Source organism: Artemia franciscana, chromosome 14 (assembly GCF_032884065.1).
Source record: "Artemia franciscana chromosome 14, ASM3288406v1, whole genome shotgun sequence".
Taxonomy (NCBI): domain Eukaryota; kingdom Metazoa; phylum Arthropoda; class Branchiopoda; order Anostraca; family Artemiidae; genus Artemia; species Artemia franciscana.
In genome coordinates, this window is record NC_088876.1 from 30,898,972 (window position 1) to 30,920,514 (window position 21,543).

At 35.0% G+C, this 21,543-nt stretch overlaps 1 protein-coding gene and 1 long non-coding RNA gene across 4 annotated transcripts in view; one reads left to right on the forward strand and one right to left on the reverse strand.

The window, feature by feature from the left end:
- The first annotated feature begins 887 nt into the window (after window positions 1–887).
- Window positions 888–21,543, forward strand: part of LOC136035569 (uncharacterized) — a 35,009-nt gene continuing 14,353 nt past the window's right edge. The window contains exons 1-3 of one of the 2 annotated variants that reach the window (XR_010619468.1): window positions 893–1,018; window positions 2,884–3,065; window positions 10,697–13,143. This is a non-coding gene — a long non-coding RNA (uncharacterized LOC136035569). Of the gene's footprint in view, window positions 1,019–2,883; window positions 3,066–10,696; window positions 13,144–21,543 lie in introns of those variants that run through there. The other variant, XR_010619469.1, reaches the window with a different exon arrangement.
- The window catches only part of LOC136035568 (serine--tRNA ligase, cytoplasmic-like), a 53,695-nt gene continuing 36,085 nt past the window's right edge, over window positions 3,934–21,543 (reverse strand). For both annotated transcript variants that reach the window (XM_065717440.1, XM_065717441.1), the window contains 4 exons: window positions 16,265–16,454; window positions 13,923–14,020; window positions 10,158–10,287; window positions 3,934–4,130 (listed from right to left, as the gene is read on the reverse strand). In XM_065717440.1, the coding sequence (XP_065573512.1) occupies window positions 4,060–4,130; window positions 10,158–10,287; window positions 13,923–14,020; window positions 16,265–16,454 (489 nt within the window). In that variant the 3' untranslated portion in view covers window positions 3,934–4,059. The remainder of the gene's footprint in view (window positions 4,131–10,157; window positions 10,288–13,922; window positions 14,021–16,264; window positions 16,455–21,543) is intronic.

The window sequence follows — 21,543 nt, forward strand, 5'->3', positions numbered from 1 at the left end:
TTTTTCTTCATTTTCATCTGATCCTACATCAGTATCCATTATTTCATCAATAAGCAACTGCAGAACTAAATAATGTAGTGCCATTTCTTATGTACCACTGGCAGAGTTCATTGTATGAAGATTTGAAAAAAGCTGTAAAATTGTAAAATCTAAAATTGTTTCTAGCTGTATTTTGAAAATTTGAGGAGGGGGGTTCCTTGATGGATGTACCAAAATATATATATTTCAATGAAAATTCCCAAAGTATTTTGCCAAATCTAGGGGAACTCCCTCTCATTTGATGCAGATCCATTATTAAAAAATCATTTAGTAAGCTCAAATACTTTCAGATACTAATGCACTGAAATTAATATAGAAACAGGATATTTAAACCAAATCTAGGTTAATGCCCACAGATTTATTGCAAAATTATTACCTTTCCATAATTAATTTGGCATTAAGTTATTTATGTAGCATTCTGATTTTCTTTTAGTGAACAATGTAGGCCAATTTTATACAGTGGGTTAAATTTAAGATATAGGTTAGGCTAGCTTAATCAATAAGGAAAAAATAATTGTGGTAAAATTCAAGTTTAGCTACTTTTTGCCATCTTGGCAAGAGGTTACGTTATTCAAACTATACCCAAGACAAACAAGTTTAAACATACAACTAGCCTAGAATATCCTATTCATACACCCCTAGAGTGTATTTAATTTTTTTGATTTCAAGATCATTTCCAAAATATTCTAAGAGTTTCCTCTACTGGTCGGTGGCCTTAGCTACAATATTTACAAGGACTTATGCACAGGAAGTTATTCTAAATTCAGTCTAAATGAGTCTAAAACAAATATTATGAAAATCTTGATCGTAATATTTTTTTCTATCTGAATAAGACCTTAGTTACTTCAAAAGCCGTTCCTGGTGAATGTAAAATTCAATTAACTTCTTTAGTTACTTTAAAGTTACTTGATTTTTCACCTGGAACACCCTGATAGTATCATCGAACACAAAAGTACATCCTGTATTTGCAGTTACTACAGTTGAGTGGCTATAGGATTCTCTTCTAGATTTTATAGCAGGATTGTGGAGCTGTAGGAATTTGTTGTTGTTTTTTGCATTGTATTACTTTCATCTAATTCAACGTTTCTCAACAGCTTCAGTTTACATATGATTAGTGTCTTTATGGGTTAATTGTAGGTCTTGTCACTAGAAAACATGAAAAAGAACATTTCTGGAAAATAAATTAGATATTTCAGGATTTTGGAAAGTTGTAAATATCAGGCCAATCTTTGGAATTCAGCCATCTGCCAAAGAAGGCCAGAGTTGTCAAGAGGTTGATAAGAGCCAAAGAAGATTGAAAATAATGCTCAAATTTGAAGAGGGAGACAAATTGAGGGAGAGGAGATAACTCCAATCTAACAGGGACAAAGCTATTTGCTCAAGCCGCACAATGGTCAGGCAAGGCATATACATCAGCACAGTAAACTAGACTGAGATTCAATTCGTAATTTAAATTGAGATTACCCAATATTTAATTTCAAATCGAGGCTCTATTACTATGTTGCTGTCCCTATTTTGCTCACTTAGGGTTGTTCCATCATATCTAATCCCCCATGCAACTGAACTTTCTTTCAACTGAAACCCTATTTGAATCATCCCCATACAACTAAAGCCTATTTGACTGAGCCCCGTGCAACTCAACCCTAATTGACCCAACCACCCATTCCAATCATCCCCATTCAGCTGAACCCTCCTTTAATCAACAGTATAACTATAAAATATAATGCAACGAAATAATAGGAAAATTCGTCAGAAGTGATAAAAAAGGATCGACTCAAAACAAGAAGAAAAATCACTTGAAGAAAGCAACACTTTTAGTCTACTTAATAAATTTTTCCTAGTCACTCTTATTTTTATTTTAATAGGCCTATTAAGCTCTGTAATCAAGTTAAGGTCAGTCACAAGTATCAAAGGGTCTAAGAAATCTTCCAAAACCACATCACTCGACTCAAGTTCCAGATTCATAAACAAATTATCAATAAGGGAAGTAGAATCTTTCATTATTCTTGTTGGCACTCCATAAGCTGGCAAGAGACTACCAGACAGGCAAACTGATAATAAGTCAGCCCCATCAGAAGAGATTCCATGGAATTTACTATTGGAATTACTAGAATTATATAAATTAATATTAAAGTCATCCATGATAACGATTTTGAGTACTTTTTTGAAGCAATAAGCACAAAACCATCAAGAAGCTCCACAAATTTCGAAGCAGGAGAACTTGGAGCCCGGTAAAATACACAGCACAATATTTTCGTACCATTCACACCTATGTAAACTACCAAAAATCAAGTACCATTTCAAAATATGGATGATCAAATTCATTCACTAGATCTGACTGAATTATTGATTTAATGAAAAAAAAACATACCCCTCCCTGTTTTTTATTAATCCGATTCTTATGAAAAAAAAAGCATTAGACAACCGCAGTTCAGACAGAGTCCCACCGATTCAATCAGAGCCCTTTGAGTTATTGTTGCTTCAGTTTAACTTTTGTATTTTTATGGTGTTCTTTCCAGTATTGGCAGATTAGGCCTAACCAAACAACACCTAAAAAGGCAGCTTTTTTTCTTCAGTCATGTTTTCAGGTTTCACTTTCATAAAACTGAAGGCCAATGATCAGACCAGATTTTTCACAGTCCTTGGATGGTGCAAAAATCCTATCCAATCAGTGAGCCTTGATAAATCCCAGCTTTTGTTGGAGGATGGTCAAAAGTGAATTTGAACCAAGATTCAGCGTCCTGTCTCCCATATCTGCAATATTTTACAGAAGTCTTGAGATCTTCATCCTACCTTGGCTGGTTGTGTGCCTTGGTGTTCTTATGCTTATATTCAATTTTTTAGAACCACATCAGAGAAGCACACAATGTCAATTCAGTTTCAACAGAGGTTGAGCCAACATTGTCAAATACTATGACACCTTTCCGACCAGCGGTGCCAGTAGCAAAGGAATCTACACTGTATCTGAACCAAACTGGAAGTGATGACTTAGATGCAAAGCTAGCTGATAGTGAACCACCTTTCCAGTAAGCTTGTCTATTTCCTATTCTTTACAGCAGAATTCAGCAATAGCTTAGAAAGTAAATTTCACGAGGTCACATATGTTCCAGCTGACATCACGTCAAATAGAAAAGCCTAGCTTTGACTTGGCTTTAATTTACTGCCTGAAATATACTACTGACTCTGTCCAGGATCCTGGGTTACTCTTAAAACTAGAGAAATAACGAAAAAATCAATTCTTTTCAGCATATGCGGTGCGTTTACCATTAGAAAGTTGCACTTTGATTCAAGGTTCAGCAATTTTAGGAATGCCCATGAGAAATTATTTTGACAGAATCCCCTTAAACCTTAAAATTTGACAGAATCCCCTTAAACCAACTGCCAAGTCCTGAAGACAATTTCTTTCAGCAGTAAAGCTTCCAGTCTACCCTAGATGAGGTCAGCCCCACTTGCTGATGAATCTGATCAAATCAGCTATTTCCTTCCTATCATCAATAATAGCAAATTCTCTCAAGACTAAAATTTTACGTTTTACCAAAATTTATCTGAAGAAGAAAATTGTTTTATCAAGAAACATAATTTTTTGACGAATCATATTACATAAGTTTGTCTCGGTTCATGAGAATTAATCTGCATGAGCACTTAACAACAATAAGATTTACTTCAAAAGCCCAAGGGCCATAGTAAAATACACAAAAAAATTAACAATTTTAACTCAAAAACAACAGCCATAATCAGTTATAAAGCCTACAAACCTTAACAAATTATCCCCTCAAACACAATTTGCAGTATTTAATTCAGATTCTCTCACTAAGAGATGCTTATAATATATACATTAAATTCATTATGATCAATTTAGAACCTCTCCCAAAACTTGCTAAAAAAGGAGACAAATTATCAAAAGGCAGGATTTTATTTAGAGCTTAACACATGAAAAATCCAAAATCACTGATATAAATAAAAGCCTGAAACCGGGTGAATTTTTTTCTAAGTTTTCTAAAAAAAAATTCTATTATTTTTCTATTTCTGCTTCTTCTTTTTTTCTAGATCAATTGGTGCTGCTTTTACGAATCGAATCTCGTTTGTGTATCCTGAAATAAAGAACAGGTTTATAAAATAAACTTTTGCGAATCAAACCACCATTAAACAAAAGTTAAAGCCAATGCTTTTATTGTTCATTAAATTTTTGTTTAAATATGCATTTAAATATTTTTAAAAAAAAATATTTTAAAAATATTTTAATATAGTTGAAAAAATTCATCAAAATTTATACATTTTTGCTATATTTTAATGAGTTGGACAAACATTTTTGCGGTAAGGGTTCAAACCCTGGGCTGTAGTTTATTCGTTGTATTTTCATTTTATTTTTTTATTTGCAAATTTCGCCATCAAATTACCATCAAACAGTAACTAAGGCCACACACTATGATCGAACTTGAGATCCTACAGCTCAGAAACTCGAAGCTCTAGGTATTGAAGAGAGATTACCATCTTTTAGTTGGTACCGTTATTTAAAATAAATGCCCTTAAAGTACCCCGAGGAAAATGAAAATTAAATGTTAATTTTTTAATTGGTTAAGATTTTTTTTAGTTTTTTTTAAAGACTGTATATATATATATATATATATATATATATATATATATATATATATATATATATATATATATATATATATCCCTTGTCTGAGAGGAATCCCAGTGTACCCAATTCTTCAGATTGGGACGGGGGTCAGTGGCGTGACTCTGTAAGCTTAGCCAGAGTTGACCCACCTCTAAATGGGTACCTGGAGAAATCTGGGGAAGGTAAACAGGAAGGGTGTGCGAAAGCACAGGATGGCTGGCCCCCAACCCCCCATTGCACTTCCTGGCTGAAGGGCCAAGAAACGGAGATCAGCACCGCCGGTACGGACTGTAAAGCCTAATGCCGTATCCTTTACCTTATATATATATATATATATATATATATATATATATATATATATATATATATATATATATATATATATATATATATATATATATATATATATATATATATATATATATATATATAATATAATATATATATATATATATATATATATATATATATATATATATATATATATATATATATATATATATATATATATATATATATATATATATATATATATAGTTTTTAGGCCTACCTAATCTTTCGTATATTGCATATGCAGATGATTTACTTTTGATCAGCCGCACTAAATCTAGCCTAATTAAGTCGACCCAGCTTGTTCCTAAGTCTTTTGAGGAAATCGGCCTCAAACTTAATACTGAAAAATGTGAATATTTAGTTTTTAATGCTAAGCATCAAAGTAGTGATCTTGATTGTGGTTATTTTTCAGTTAAGCTCGTTTCTTCGATTCGATGGCTTGGTATTAGTATTTGTTCATCTTTATCGGCTTTTCGATCTTGTGGGCTAAATGATATTAAAAGTAAATTTAAAAAAGGGTACGCGAAAATTGTCCCGAACCGAGGCAGATTTTCACGAAAGGCTTTATCCAGACTTTATTTTACATATTGCGATCATTCTATATTGTTTCTTTCCGGTTTGCGCCCGTTGTTTAATAATCAAGATTTGCAGGGTATAAGAGTTCTGTATTTTCGTTATTGTGAATATTTATTCTATCTGCCGCGTTCTTATAGAAATCAAAAGATTATCAGAAAGTTTTGTGCCACTGATATTATTTTTGTTTATAAAAAACTCTATGCTAGATTAGATGCTGAGGCCTGTCAATGCTTGGGCCCTTACCACCCTTTGATTAGACTGTATTAATTGTATTGTTTGTGTTATGTTGTTTTTCTTTCCTTAATGTTTTTACTCCGCTTAATTTGTCAAAACAAGCGGTTAACAAATAAATTATTATTAATTATTATATTTGTGTTTAAATAAAAATGTTTTAATTCTTAAAAAAAAATGTTCAAATCCTATATATCTTTAAAGATCAGGAAGGATAAGGAATTCAGTTAACAAAAAAGACCACAACGCAGCTATGCAATTTTTGGTAGCAGTGGTTACCAAATTAAAGAAAAAGGAAATATGGGTGGCAGCCAACGGAGTGTGTGATGGCACCCACATCCAGGAGTAGCTTTCCTTTGAAGGTGTATTCATATTTGCGAATCAACAGATTGATGATGTTTGATTTTTTTTTTTTTTTACGAACGAAGAGCAATGTCAAATTTAATTATCTGTAAAATTAAACTGATTAATTTCTTCACGGTTCAAAATAGGATTACTGACGGAAACATGGTTCTGCCCTAAAAGCTTCATTATTTATAAATGACCCTCAAAAAGATGTTGGCAAATCGCCGTTTTCCAGTATATATAGACCACAGGGTCCAAGGGGCTAAAAATGTTTCCATTTTAGTGTCCTTAGTTCTTTAAAGATTCCCCATTAAAAACTAAAGATGAATTCGATATGGCAGTCAAGTTTGAACTTTATATCTGAACATAGAACTTAACATTTGGTAGGCATAGTTGAGCCTAGGATAAGTGGAATGTTCATTGCTATAACCCAAAGCAGATTGAGGGCACTGGGGGAATAACTTCAAAATTTAAAATCGCAAACCCCTTAAAATTTTGAATGTCACCCTTTAAGCGCTGCATAAAAAGAAAAAAAAACTGGTAGCGCCATCTGAGGCTGAGGAGCCACTTTAATCGCTGGAAGACGGTTTTTAACGATGCCAAGTTGCCGTTTTAAAATGTGCCAGAACTGACCACTTGAGTATTTACTTTTCAAAATTTTTGTTTGATAAAGATGAAAACCATATCATTAGCTCTCTTTCCCTTTCTGTTTATTTATTTGAGGAGTCGATACACATCGTATAAAATGTCCTCTTAATTGTGAAATGCCCTTTTTTAAAAGGATTAGAGATAAAAACTTTTTTTAAGAAATTACACAAAGGTAAATAAGATTATTTTCGGAAATTCTTAAGATTTTTAGGATACGAAATTTTCTACCTTTAATTTTTTCTAGATTTATTTAAAATTTATAATGTTTCTTTCTCAATTGAAAGTGCTGGAGGTGTTAATTTTTTTAATATATTTTTGAAAAGTCATAGCTTAAAAACTTAAGACTTACAGAACTCGCGCCTCTTAGTAACATACAATTTGCATTACATTTTTTAAGTACAACTTCCAGAGAAACTTGACCTGAATATTCGGCCTGTATCGGCTCACTGTTAAGAAAGAGGAGAGATAGAAGGGAAAGGAGAAAGAGGGGGAAAAGGAGAGAAGAGAGAGAGGAGGGAGATGGAAAGGAAAAGGAGGGGAAGGGAGAGAATAGGGAAGGAGAGGGAAGAGAGAGAAAGGAGGGAGAGGAGAAGGAGAGAAAGAGACGAGAGAAAAAGATAAAGACAGATAAAACTTGTTCGGAAAAGTTTGTCTTCAAAGTAGGACGACTTTTAAGGTAATACATCCTATCAAACCTTTCTATATTAGGGAAAACACTACAGTAAAGATTAACCTCTCGAACGTGAAGATTTGCTTCAAAATAGCAGCCTATTTGGTTGTTTTCTCCAAGGGCGACCGTATCGAACCCATGATCCTAAAGGATTCTTTGAGGGCTCAGTTGATCGGAAATCAAATTTCTAGTGCCCTTTTTAGGTGTATAAAAGTTTGGAGGGCAGCTATCCCCCCTTCCAAGCCCTTTTTTTCCGAAAGCCACCCGATCAAAATTTTGAGACAGCCATTTGTCCAGCATAGTTGTAAGCTCCAAATACTTGGCCTTTGGGGATAAAATGACCCCCAGAGCCCCCAAAAAATTACTGTATAATATACATTTGCCCATTGTTTACGTATAGTATTTGTTACTGGGTAGTATATAGACATTTGTTTGGAGGTTGGAGGAATTTTGTGCTTGGGGGGGGGGGATTTTTCACAGAGAGAAATTTTCACAGTGAGGAAAGTTTTTGGAGATGAATTTTCTAGGAAAAATATTACTCTGGGGACATTTGACAGAATTCCATTGCGGAATTCTTTATAATTTGTCTTACTTCGTCTTTGCCGACTAAATTTAAGATGTGGATACGTTCTAGGGGACATTTTCGGCGGGGTTGGAATTGCCTGTTGTAATTTTTTAAATACATTAGCTAGAAGAGCGAGGTATTGAGGAGGAGGCAGTCTCCCTCATATACGGAATAATTGATATGGTTGTGTACAGATTTTCTTCCTTTAATGCCTCTTAAAACATAAGAAGGTCTAAAAAGAAACTTGGATGATTCCAAACTCGAGAAAGGGACCGGATTGTGACTCTAACCTGAGCCCAATACACTAAAAGTAAATTTTTGCGGGTTGATAATCTTTTCAAGCTTTATATATGGAACTCAAACTTTACAAGCAATTTTTCGGTGGCAACTCTGGACACTCCCTTCCAAGGTCAGTGCCTATGCATGATTGTGTTCATACAGACTGAACCTGACTTGATTTCGAAAACCGAACGTCAGAGTGTATTCAAATTCTCAAAATACCAAGCAGTTTCTAATTTTTACAGTTTTAAGATTATAGAAGTAAAGCATTGGGTTGGCTTTTCACTTTCAACGTTCATAGTAATATTCCCTAAAAACTACTCAACGACTGTTCTTGTCACAAGGGCCAATCTCTTTAATTTTTACCGAAAAGGGCAAATTTTGTGTAATTTGGTTTCCTTCACATTTGAGCAGCACAAAATCGGCTTTTTAAATTTACATGTTAATAAGGAAATTTCCTTTAGATAGGGATAAATAGCAAAAACAACACAATTTACAAGCAATGCAATAAATTAATAATAATATATAAATATCCATAAATTAAAGAACTTAAAATGTTTTAACATATGGTATGTTAGGGACCAAGGACAAAAAGGAGCAAATACACGCGATCTTAGGCCCCAGAGTGAATTTCCTTTTCACATGGCCACTGCTCTCCCCCCCCCCTGACGGAATATACGAAATAATTTGATTCAAATATTTAATCTATTGATAATTATTTCATAATCTCGTCGACTTCTTGTACGCGGGTACAAGAAGCCGATAAGTAAATTAAGCAAGAAGTAAAGTGAATAATTAAAAAATTAAATTACTGATTAAAGATTGATATAATTAAGTACAACTTACAGAGAAAACTTAAACCCGAATATTCGGCCTGTATCGACTTACTGTTAAGAAACAGGAGAGAGAGATGACAGAAAGGCGAGAAGAGAGAGAGAGAGGGAGGGAAGGAGAGAAAAAGAAGAGTAGAAAGAGGGGGAGGAGAGAGAAGAGAAGAGGAAGAGGGAAAGGAGAGTGATGAGAAAGAAAGATAAAGACAGATGAAACTAATTCGATAGAGTTTTTCTTCAAGGTGGGACAAGTTCTAAGCCAATACATCCTATCAAACCTTTCTATAGTAGGGAAAACACTACAGCAAAGATTAACCCTTCGAACGTCAAGATTTGAATAATTTTACTGTTAATAGAGTTGATAAAGCTGATTTTCCAAGCTTTACTTCAAAATAGGAGCCTAATTAAAGGTTAAAAGCACACGGTTTTGTGCTAATTTTGCTTTTTTGGCTGCTAATCTTATAGGTCTATTTGTGACAGGTTCTGTGTTAATACCAACACAAGAACGGTTCACCGTTCTTGGGTTGGTAGGACTCACTTTTGTCCTCTTAGTCCTTGTTGTATCCATTGGTATTATTTTAGGACTTGTGAGCAAGAAATCCATGACTGACTTTGGTCCTATGGCGGTAATAGAGGCCCGAATGGAAGACGATGATGAATGGAAGACTTTCAAATTGAATTTTAAAAAATAAAAATTTTGACTGAAAGTAAACTGCAGCATTGAAGCTTAAAACGAACAAAAATCATTACATGTATATGAAAGGGGATGCTCCTTCTTTAACTGTCACTTTTTACACTAAAGTCAAAGTTCTTCAAAAATACTTCTCATTCTAATTCAACGTCCTTCGTGTATGAGCATGTATATTAAAGATGTACGTGTATTGTGTGTACATCGTAAGACTGAATTACAGTGTTACAGGAATAAGCAAACCAAGCCTTTTATTCTCTCTCTATGATTATCAAACACTTCGGGAGTAACGAAGTATAAATAAGGAGTGAAGTCAATTAAAAAATACTTACTCTCAGGCATATACCGTTTGAGCGCTTCGGGGACAGTGATTCCAGTTTCGGTTTGATAAGTCTCTAAGATTGCACAAATAACTCTGGTCGTGGCGCACATTGTTGAATTGAGCATGTGTACATACTCGGTCTGAAAGAAGAGCAAGTAATTACACGAATTATGCCCCCAAAATCTCATCTCTTTTCACCACAGATTGACTACCCTATAGAGATCGGCAGCAAAACAACAAAAACGAGAAATAATTTGAAAAGCGGGGTATATAGAGATGCAAAAAAAGGGTAGAGATACGGAAAAAGAAACAGAAAGAAAGAGGATGAAAAGTAGAAAGAGAGAAAAAGGCGGAGGGATAGTCTTATTCAGTTTAAACGAAGTCAGCGACTTATCAAATGAATTAAGCTGTTGCTGTTTTTGCTTTTATGTTATTTTTTCCCTCCTATTTTGTTGGGTTGATTTCTCTTCTTCTATTGTTTTCTCTTTTGATTATTTTTTTTTTACCTTAATCTGGCAACCTTGACTTACCGTTTTTCTTTTTCTTCAGACTTTAACTCCGAGCTGGAAGTCACTGATTGATCAAACGAATTAAACTTTTGCTATTTTTTCTTTATGGACCATTTTCGGACAAAATTTGTCTCTGCTGGTATTGTGATATGCGGAGATTTTAACGATATTAAGGCTTCCTGGTTGGAGTCCTGTCTATCACTGAAACAAGTGATAAAGTCTCCAACCCGCGGCAATAACTTACTTGATAGGGTCTTCACAAACCTTGAACAATACTACCAAGAGCCAGAAATAACAACAAGCATCGGCCTAAGTGACTACCTAACAGTGATTTGGAGACCGTCACATTTACCACGTCGAAAGGCAATTTAAAAAAAAAACAACCTACCAACCGATCCAGGATGAACAGATCCCTGGCTTAAAGGAAGAATTAGCACTGCAGAACTGGACCTTCATTTACAGACTACTGTCTACTGAAGACATGACAAACGCCTTCTGTGACCAACTTCAGAAAATGTTCGAAGAGAATATTCCAGAGAAGAAACGGGTAGTAAAAAATGAAACAAAGCCCTGGATCACACCAGATATAAAAGAGCTTATCCTAAGGCGGGATAGCTTATACAGCTCTAACAGAGCATATTCCAATAAGTTGTGTAGTATCGTGATGAGAAAGATAAAGTATGCTCGAAAGCAGCACGGCCGCTTAACTGTGCAGAAGCTTCTATCTTCAATTCCTAAAAAGTTCTATAGCACGGTTCAGAACATTCTCGGCCGAAAGCACGAGAACGTCGAACTAACAAACGAAAAAGGAGAGGAACTTACCGCTAACGAAATTAACGATCACTTTGCTACAATCTGTACAAAATACCCTGGCCTTACATCACTTCCTAACCTCTCGACCATCACTGAAATCCCAGTCATTGAAGCAGAAACCATCCAGACCGCTTTCTCAAAACTGGACGCGTCAAAAGCCTCATTTCCAGGAGAACTACCAATCAAACTGATCAAAGTATGCAGTAATAAGCTCGCGGTACCGTTTACTGCCGTAAAAAAACAATGCTTGAGTAAGGGCACCTTCCCAACAAGATTCAAAACAGCTGTTGTCACCCCTATCCCGGAAAAATCAGCTGTAGAATCTGCATATGATTTAAGGCCCATCTCAAAGACAACGATCTGCTCTTAAGTCCTGGAAGGAATTGTCTTCAAATGGCTCTTAGAAGATATTGGCGATCAGCTTGATCCTCGGCAATATGGCTTCCGTTTAGGCCACAATACTGTGTACTACCTGGTCCGCCTTATTGGAGACATCCTGGAGCACCTGGAGAAAGACGGCGCTTATATTGCCTGCATTTTCGTGGATTTCTTAAAGCGTTTGACTTGCTCGACCACACAGTTCTTATCAGCGATGCAACATCTCTTAATGCAAGGCAAATCGTCATACAATGGTTGGCAGTTTTTTGAAGAGTCGAAAACAGAATGTCCAACGTCCAAATGGCGAAGTATCTGATCTCAGGAAGCCGACATACGGTACAGCACAAAGGTCGAAGCTAGGCCTTTTAGCTTTCCTCATAGTAATAAACAAGCTTCTGTGCAAAATCAATGAACGCTACAAATTCATAGATGACCTCTCCACTCTCTTCCCCTGATTACTCTGACAGAACATACAGCCAGATCCAGTCCTTGCAGTAATGTAAGGATTGCAAGGAAGAACCAAACCAAGTAAAGCTCACACACAGCCAGGAGAAAACTGTCTTGTTCAGGGTTAACTTCCTTCAACGGCCTGTTCCAGAACCACCATGCAATGGACCAAACGCTGTAAAATCGATGAAGATTCTAGGTGTAAGCCTGTACTCCGACCTCAAATGGAATTCCCAACAATTGTCTCTAAAACCGCCTTCCTCTTAACATTTTTCGCTTACCTTCGCCGTTTTGGCATGACAACCCAGATCATGGTTGTATGCCACAAATCTTACATTAGAGCGCTCACAGAATATGCTTGCTCAGTGTGGCACAGCGCACTGACCATCGACCAAAGCGACAAAATAGAAAGATCACAGAAAAGGATCTGCAAAATAATATTAGGAAGTGGTTATGTTGAATACGAGACGAGCCTCAAAGTTCTAAAATTGGAGTCCCTTAAAGAGAGAAGGCATTAATTGGTTGTGGATTTCGGTCGAAAAATCCTTGTCTCGGAAACACACCGTGATTTTCTTCCGGGTTTTGAGGCATACCAAACTCAACATTCGACTCACGGCTCAGAGAGAGAACAAAAAATGATGCAAAGCTGGAACAACCGCCGATCCACTCATCCGAGCGGTACTTGAAGTCATTTGGCCCGTACTTCGTAAATCATCATAATGGTGACTTGGAAAACAATTGTTAATAAACCATGTGTGAATAATTTAATTTTGCAGGCGTTTTAAATTGTTTTTAACCGCCGCTGTTATTTTTGTAATTGACAAGAATATTAAGGCAAAATAAAGTGAAATTGAATTTGAAGATGAACAGCAAATTTTTCCCGTACATAAACAGGGAATTTCGATTTATTCTAAACATAGATTTGCCAAACAGAAAAAAATTCAATCGTCAAAAAAACTGAAAAAAAAAATTCTAACGTCATTCATAACAGTAAAAAAGGGAATATCAGTCTATACGAAATTTGGGTAGGTGACGGCAGATCTTGTGACATAAGCAATAATTCTTTGCAGAACGTAGCTCTGAAAGCGTAATAGTATAGATGAGATCAAGCAAAGATATTTCAAGAAATTCCGCTGTCACCCAGTATCTCATGGAAAAAGAGAGTGGTATTATTAGTCACTAGCATTCAGCTGGAGTAGTAAATAAAATATCAACTTGGTATAATATGACAACTTTTTATAAGTTTTATAAGTATTTTTTTTAGTCCAATTTGGCACGAGATGCATCCACGTTGGATGCTGACCAATTGTCTACGTAACGCAATTACAAATCTCCTGATTCTTTGCCTTCGGCAGGGAGACCCAACCCGTGTGTGCTTGGGGGTAAATCATCCGACACTTCCCGTTTTTTTCCCCTTATTTCTCCAGCTATGATGGTCCAGGCAATTAGAAAATCACAAGCTGTATGAGCAGTAGGAAGTTCACTCAGAAGGAGCCTCCCCACCCCTCACGAACCCGAAAGTATTTCCTGGTACATTCATTTGATAGACAGAAAAGAGGTATCAATCTTACTCAAAATAGCGAAATTTTGTACCTAAAACAATTTTGAGTTCAAGAGAAAATACTCACAGCAGTATTCATCTTTTTAGTTTGTCCATATCGAATAAGCAACCTTCTAGATTGGTAGTCCAAACAGTTGCTGCATGAAACCAACTCCCTGAACGCTCCTGTAATATATAATGGTACTTTTAATTATTCAGAACACACTCAAGTTCTTGATCTGACTGTAAGATCTGAGAAAACCGGTTTCATAGCCACAAAGAAAAATGACGGGTGACAGAATAAATTGGATTTACATAATTTAGGCTGTATATTTGCACATTAAGAAGGAGGGAGTAAAGTATCTGGACAGCGTGGAGCGTAGTCTTACTTCATTATATGCAAAATAATTGTAAATAACAAATTTGCATGCAGACTACTACACTTTACCTTTATGTTTGCTTTCAAATATGAAATCAGATTTGAAATCGTTTTGAACTTCATTTTTATCGTTAACAATTTATCAAATGTTGCCCAAAAATTGTTTCACTGCACGGTCTTCATCAGTAAAAAAAAAAGAACTTCATAGACTCAAAAAAAATTTAATGAAAAAGTACACGATTTTAAACTTGTAAATTTTTTTTATAAGTTTATAACATAACATCAAGGCGGTTTATACTAGCGGGGCTTTAGACTTTATATCAGGTTTTAGACTAGCAAAATGAAACTGAAGATAGAGCAGAAAAATAGTACTTGCAAGAAAGGTCATATACATGAGGGGAGGGGGGAGGTTTGCGGGGCTTGATCCCCCCCCCCCAAAAAAAAAAATTATACGACTCGTAAAAACGTAACAAAAATACATGTAAACAATTTTTTTATGTGTATAAGTTTTTTTTATCGTAACCCCTCCTCCAACAAGAATACTGGATGCGCCCTTGCTTGTGAGTGTCAGAGAATCCTTCCAGATCGATTAACAGAATCTATAACATTCTAGAGTAATTTCGTCAAACTTAAATTCGCAATAAACAATTTGATAGCAATTTGTGAGAATCGCAAACGAACAAAAACTACTTCCAGAAGTCAGTGGAATTACTTGGTAAATTTAGAAAGTTGTCATAAAAAAGAACGCCCGTTACAAATGTCTCACTTGTACCGGATGGAGACAATTGACTTCTTTTCCTAGCTTCTGACAATATTCATACTGAATCATTTATCACTTTTCATATCTAATTTCAAACTATGTTTGTAGTTACACGGAAAATAAAAATCAGATTCCAAACCTTTAATTTCAAAATTAAAACTGCGCTTAGAGAACCTAATTGATTTCAAAAACGGGATACTTATTACACAGCTTCACACAAACTATGAAGTATTTGTAATACTCTGTGATTCAGATTTCTTGATAAATGTGGTTCAATCCCACTGTCTAGGGCTATAATGAGAACAAACTTGAGATGGCTAGGACATGTTTTACGAATAAAGGATGACAGATTTCCAGAAATCGACCTTGTCACCCAGCCATCTAGGGCCAAATGAAAGACAGGAGGTCCCCGATTGGGATGGGGGGATGTCGTCAGTAAAGATTTAAAGGAAATTGGAACTTCCTGGGAGGTGGAAAGAGGTAGGTTTGGAACAGATTTGGTTGGAGAGGGAGCGTGCGTAGCTGTGTTGGCTTCAGGCGGCTTGGTGCTGCAGTGAGTTGTTAGTAGTAGTAGTAATACTAGCATATGTTGTACTACTGTAGTAGCATATGCTGAAAATATTTCTTCGACTTTGATTCATTCTTCTTTGTCACTAGCAAATCTAGTTCGATGGGAACAGTAAAATGTATAAAGCCATCTGCATTTCTCACGTGAAAATTTTTTATATTGTAACATTTATATTTATCAGGTTCTGTTTTCACGATTATAAAGCTTCAACAAATCAATTCGAATTTTTATCTACTTTTTTAATAAGCAGGTCAACAGGAGCGAGCCAAAACCTATCTTCTTTACGTTTAAAAAAAATTAAATTTTAAAAAAACTCAAATATTTCAAAAACACAATTCAAGTACAAATATTTTGACTATCTAATTTTATTTTTGCAAAATAGATATTCTCAGTGTCAATCTCACCAAATATAAAATAGAACCTAAAAAACTGACGAAAATCTTTCGGTAAAAATCCACAAGGAGTTTTTACAAGAAAAAAAAAACAAGATTTAGCAAGCGCCAATCAAACTTTCCAGAGAATTTTCCGACTGGCTGATAAAGTTCACAAAAAAAACTTATTAGCCAAAATTGGCGAAAACTAAATCTTCGTTAGAGTAAAACCTCACGGTGAATGGGCCTAAACTGATGGTAAAAAACAGAAAAAACAAATAAATAAATAATAAATACCAATAGCCTACCAGTGACAGGCTCCTTATAATAAATCAATATGAAAAATAGAAACCTGAGCCAGGGAACCAAGCTTCGATGTCCAGCTTCTTGGCGGCAGCATTATTGAGGGCACCCGAAACTATGCAAACGACTCTATAGGCAAGACCTAATTTTTGGCAAAATTCTTCAGCATTTTGTAACATTTCGTCCATCATCTTCCAAGATTCGTTGTCATGAGGAGAGGTAATACAAAACTGCTCCACCTAAACGAATAAAGACCTTCAAAATGTATTTTTTTTTCAAAATCTAAATGGGAGGGGGGATAATTTTGTTATATTCCGATTTTCCCAATAAAAATATGGAAACATGCTATTTATCAATGAACATACCAAAAAAGATAATTTTCGAAATCTGGGTCGGGGAGGGGGGCGAAACACTACAAAATATACCAAAACATGAAATTTTTTCCCAATATCTAGGGGTGGGTAATTTATTTTATAACGATTTTTCAATAAAAATATAGAAAAAAGTACTTTTCAATGAAAATACCAACCATCACAACACAAAATTTATTATAACTCTAGTTGTTCTAGTTCTAGTTGTAGCAGTAGAAGTGGCAGTATATGCGTGCATATATTTGGCCTTTTGGTCAAATACGAGGATGTACAGAGCAGTGGCATTACCACATGTCCTTTACCTTTCCCCGCTTTGGGAATGGTTCACAGAAACAGAGAGACTAAAAGTTAGGTCCGCGTTTTGTAGATATTTGAAGTTTTTGATACGCATACCGCTATTCGAGAGAAACTCATTTCTTTTGAATAAGTATCAAATTCCAGATCCCCATGAAGCTGTGGCAGAACAGGAAATTCATGCTAGAAAAGGTGCCCTTAAGCACCTTTATGATTTCCTGCCGTTGCACGTCATATACGAGCTATGAATGTTCATAGTGAATGTAATCTAATCGTTTAATCTTGAAGTATAGTTTTTCGCCTTTTCCTTTTTCCTTTTTATTTTTTTTTTTCTTTATACTCCGCCATGTTGTTGTTCTGATGGTGGGCTAAAATAAACTATCTATCTATCTATCAAGTTCTAGTTGTAGCAGTAGTAGTGGCAGTATAGGCGTGCACATATTGCCTTTTGGTTAAATAGTACTATTATAAAAACATGAAAGTGTTAAGCCACCTGAATTTGAGGCAATAACAAACATTCCTCAGTCATTCCAATTTCTTTGAAAATTTTCCAATCTCTAATATTTTAAACCCTTTCTAAGGCCTTAAATCCAAGGCATCCTTCTAATCCTAATCGAGCTATAAAAAAAAGACCCATTCTTGGTGTTTTTATTAATTTCATTTCTACATTAGACATCTATTGCAGAAATGCCCTATAGGGCCATTTCTGTGGAATTTATAGGGATATTTGGGGATATATAAGACTTTGCATCATTTTGTGAAAAGCACTGTTTCCAAGAATTTCTAAATTAATTAAAGACTTGAAAGTCTCGCCCTTTTAAAGTTCTATCAGAATCAGAAACTAAAAGCAAGGACTATTGGTTCTGCTAATTAACTGTTTTTTCAATACCTACAGGGAGGCTCAAAACGTTTCAAAAAGAGACATTCTGTTGAGAAATCATACTGAGAATTGTCGTTTTAGCAATTATAGCAATTTATTGCTGCTTATATATATATATATATATATATATATATATATATATATATATATATATATATATATATATATATATATATGTTATATTTATAAATACATATATATATACATATATATATCTATATATATAAAAATAAGTTGTCTGTGTGTGTGTGTTTCGAGTGACGTCATGTTTGTGTGTCGACTGACGTCATGTTTGTCGACTGACGTCATTATAAGGATTGAGCTGTATGCGTCATGAAGTTGTTTGTCGACTGACGTCATGTTTGTCAACTGATGAAATTACATATCGGGACACAAATGACGACCGGGACACAGGGAATATAAATGACGACCGGGAACCTCAAAGAGAAATTACAGACTGGGACACCCGGACACAAATCACGACCGGGACACAGGGAATATAAATGGCGACCTGGACATAGGGACACAACTACAACGGGGACGCCGGGGGCACAGGCGGGATATATAAATGACGACCGGGACACAGGGATTGTTCGAATAGAAATTACAGACCGGGACACAAATGACGACCGGGACACTCAAAGAGAAATTACAAACTGGGATACTGGGACACAAATGACGACCGGGACACAGGGAATATAAATGACGACCGGGACACAGGTACACATCATTAGAATAATGAGGTATAGATCTGAATACGGATTGTTTTTCCCATGGACAATTATAAGTTGCATGTTCAAGAGTCAATAAACCTGACAATCTATTTATATGCACAGACAATGGGACAGCGAAGAATGTTGTATATTCGCATGTTTTACGTAGTTAAAAACATATATATATATATATATATATATATATATATATATATATATATATATATATCTAGTCACAGGTGGGACACAGGGACACAACTACAATGGCGCGTAACTAATATGGCACGTAACGACTTACGCGCACGGGGGGGGCTTGGGGGGCGCGAAGCGCCCCACCAACTAGGTGTTGGGGTGGCGCGAAGCGCCGTTATAAAGTTATGATTTTTATTTGTTAACTTTTGCCTTGGCTTGTCTTTTTTCATTATGAAAAACATAAAGCCGGACCTTCTTTTTTTTCTAAGAGAGGCTGATGCAGTATCAGTTTCTTGGCAAACGTCCTTATAAAGTCAAATGTCATTATAGCTGTTTCAGTAACTTAATTAACAAAGGCATAGTAAGCATTGATGATTAACTTATCCATGTCAAAATCTCAAATTCAATTACCATAACTATCATTTTCAATTTTGGCACGTTTTGACTCCGCTATCGCTTATCTTCTACACCCATTTTTCTTGTATCTTCATTTTAGATTTTTATTACTCCAGACAATTTGCCAATGCCCTTCTCTTTAGCTACCCTTATTCGTCTAGGTTTACATGACGGTCCAGGTTGTAGATTTGTTAATTGTTCACACGGTGTGACAAAAACTTCTTTTTCTTCCAAAGAATTAGCATTTATAACACTTGAAAATTTTCGTTTTTGGTTTTGTCTCATTTCATAGTCCAGCTTGTTGATTTTCACCCACTGTGAATTTAATTTGTTCGGGATTTTCTCTTGGTCTTATCACGTTTGATAGTTCGGGTGGTTAAAAAGAATTATCATTTTAATTCTCACAACTATCATTTTCAATTTTGACACGTTTTGATTCACGTTTTCGCTTATCTTCTAACCCTACTTTACTTTGGATTTTCATTGCATCAGACAATTTGCCAATGTCATCTGCTTTAGCTGCCTTTATTGTTCTAGTTTTACATAATGGTCCAAGTTGTTGACTTGTTAATCGTTTAGGTGGTGGGACAAATATTTATTTTTCTTCCAAGAATTATCACTTAGAATACTTGTTAATATTCGTTTTTTGGTCTTCCTTTAGATAAAAGATATTTGATTATTGAACCAAGTCCGATTTCTGACAACAATTTCTACTAGCTTCAACTTTTGGATTTCATGTTTAAGGTTTTTGAATTGTTGTAATCCCTTGTCAAAATGTATACAAATATTTGCAAATATATACAATATATGCAATTACCGGTTTTTGCTCATTAAGCAATTTAGTGTACATTTCTCCATGCAGCTAATCTTCAATTTTCCACACAAGTGTGACAATTGTAAAAACGTCATTACAATATTGACGTTTATAAAAATGAAGTCACTCACATAATTTATTTTCTAAAATTAAGGCTCTTGACGAATTGTCTTAAACTTCTGACCGTTTTTACAGGTCAGAACATCCGAGGATGCCAATTTTCCTGGAAAACATATGGAGATATTTTCGAAAACAAACACATATATATATATATATATATATATATATATATATATATATATATATATATACTAGCTGTTGGGGTGGCGCTTCGCGCCACCCCAACACCTAGTTGGTGGGGGCGCTTCGCGCCCCCCCAAGCCCCCCCGCGCGCGTAAGTCGTTACGCGCCATAATAGTTACGCGCCATTGTAGTTGTGTCCCTATGTCCCACCTGTGAATATAGATATATATATATATATATATATATATATATATATATATATATATATATATATATATATATATATATATATATATATATATATATATATATATGGTTTTAACTACGTAAAACTTGCGAATATACAACATTCTTTGCTGTCCCATTGTCTTTGCATATAAATAGATTGTCAGGTTTACCGACTCTTGAACATGCAACATATAATGGTCCATGGGAAAACAATCTGTATTCAGATCTATACCTCATGATTCTAATGATTGCCCTTGAGCTTTGTTGATGGTGATTGCTAATCGACCATTCCCTGTCCCGGTGTCCCGGTCGTCATTTACATCCCCCTGTTTCCCCCGGTGTCCCCGTTGTAGTTGTGTCCCTGTGTCCCGGTCGTCATTTATATTCCCTGTGTCCCGGTCGTCATTTGTATCCCGGTGTCCCGGTCTGTATATACATTCGTTTTTTAGTTTTGTTTTTCTCCTTTATTTTTTTCCTTTTTTTTCTTTTTTAGCTTATTTAGATTTTTAGATTTTTTAGTTTTTTTATTAGTTTTTAGTTTTTTTTTCTTTTTAGTTTTTTTGTCCCGGTCGTCATTTATATCCCCCTGTTTCCCCCCCCCGTTGTAGTTGTGTCCCTGTGTCCCGGTCGTCATTTATATTCCCTGTGTCCCGGTCGTCATTTGTATCCCGGTGTACCGGTCTGTATATACATTCGTTTTTTAGTTTTGTTTTTCTCCTTTATTTTTTTCCCTTTTTTTTCTTTTTTAGTTTATTTAGATTTTTAGATTTTTTAGTTTTTTTATTAGTTTTTAGTTTTTTTTTCTTTTTAGTTTTTTTGTAGTTTTTAACTTCTTTTTAGTTTTGTTAATTTTTTTTTTTTACTTATGTCCTGGTCGTCATTTATACTCCCTGTGTCCCGGTGCTTTGTTGATTGCTAATCGAACATTCCTTCTGTCCTGGTCGCTTTCTCTTTGAGTGTCGTCATTTATTTTTTTCTTTTTTAGTTCTTTTAGTTTTTACCTTTTTTAGTTTTTTTTAGTTTTTTAGATGAAAATTTTTTTTAGTTTTTTCCTTTTTTTCTTTTTAGTTTTTTATTGGTTTTTACCTTTATGTTAGCTTATTTTTCAGTTTTTTCCTTTTTTTTTTAGTTTTTTTTTATTTTTTATTTTTTTTAGTTTTTTACCTTTTTTTAGTTTTTTTAGTTTTTTTAGTTTTT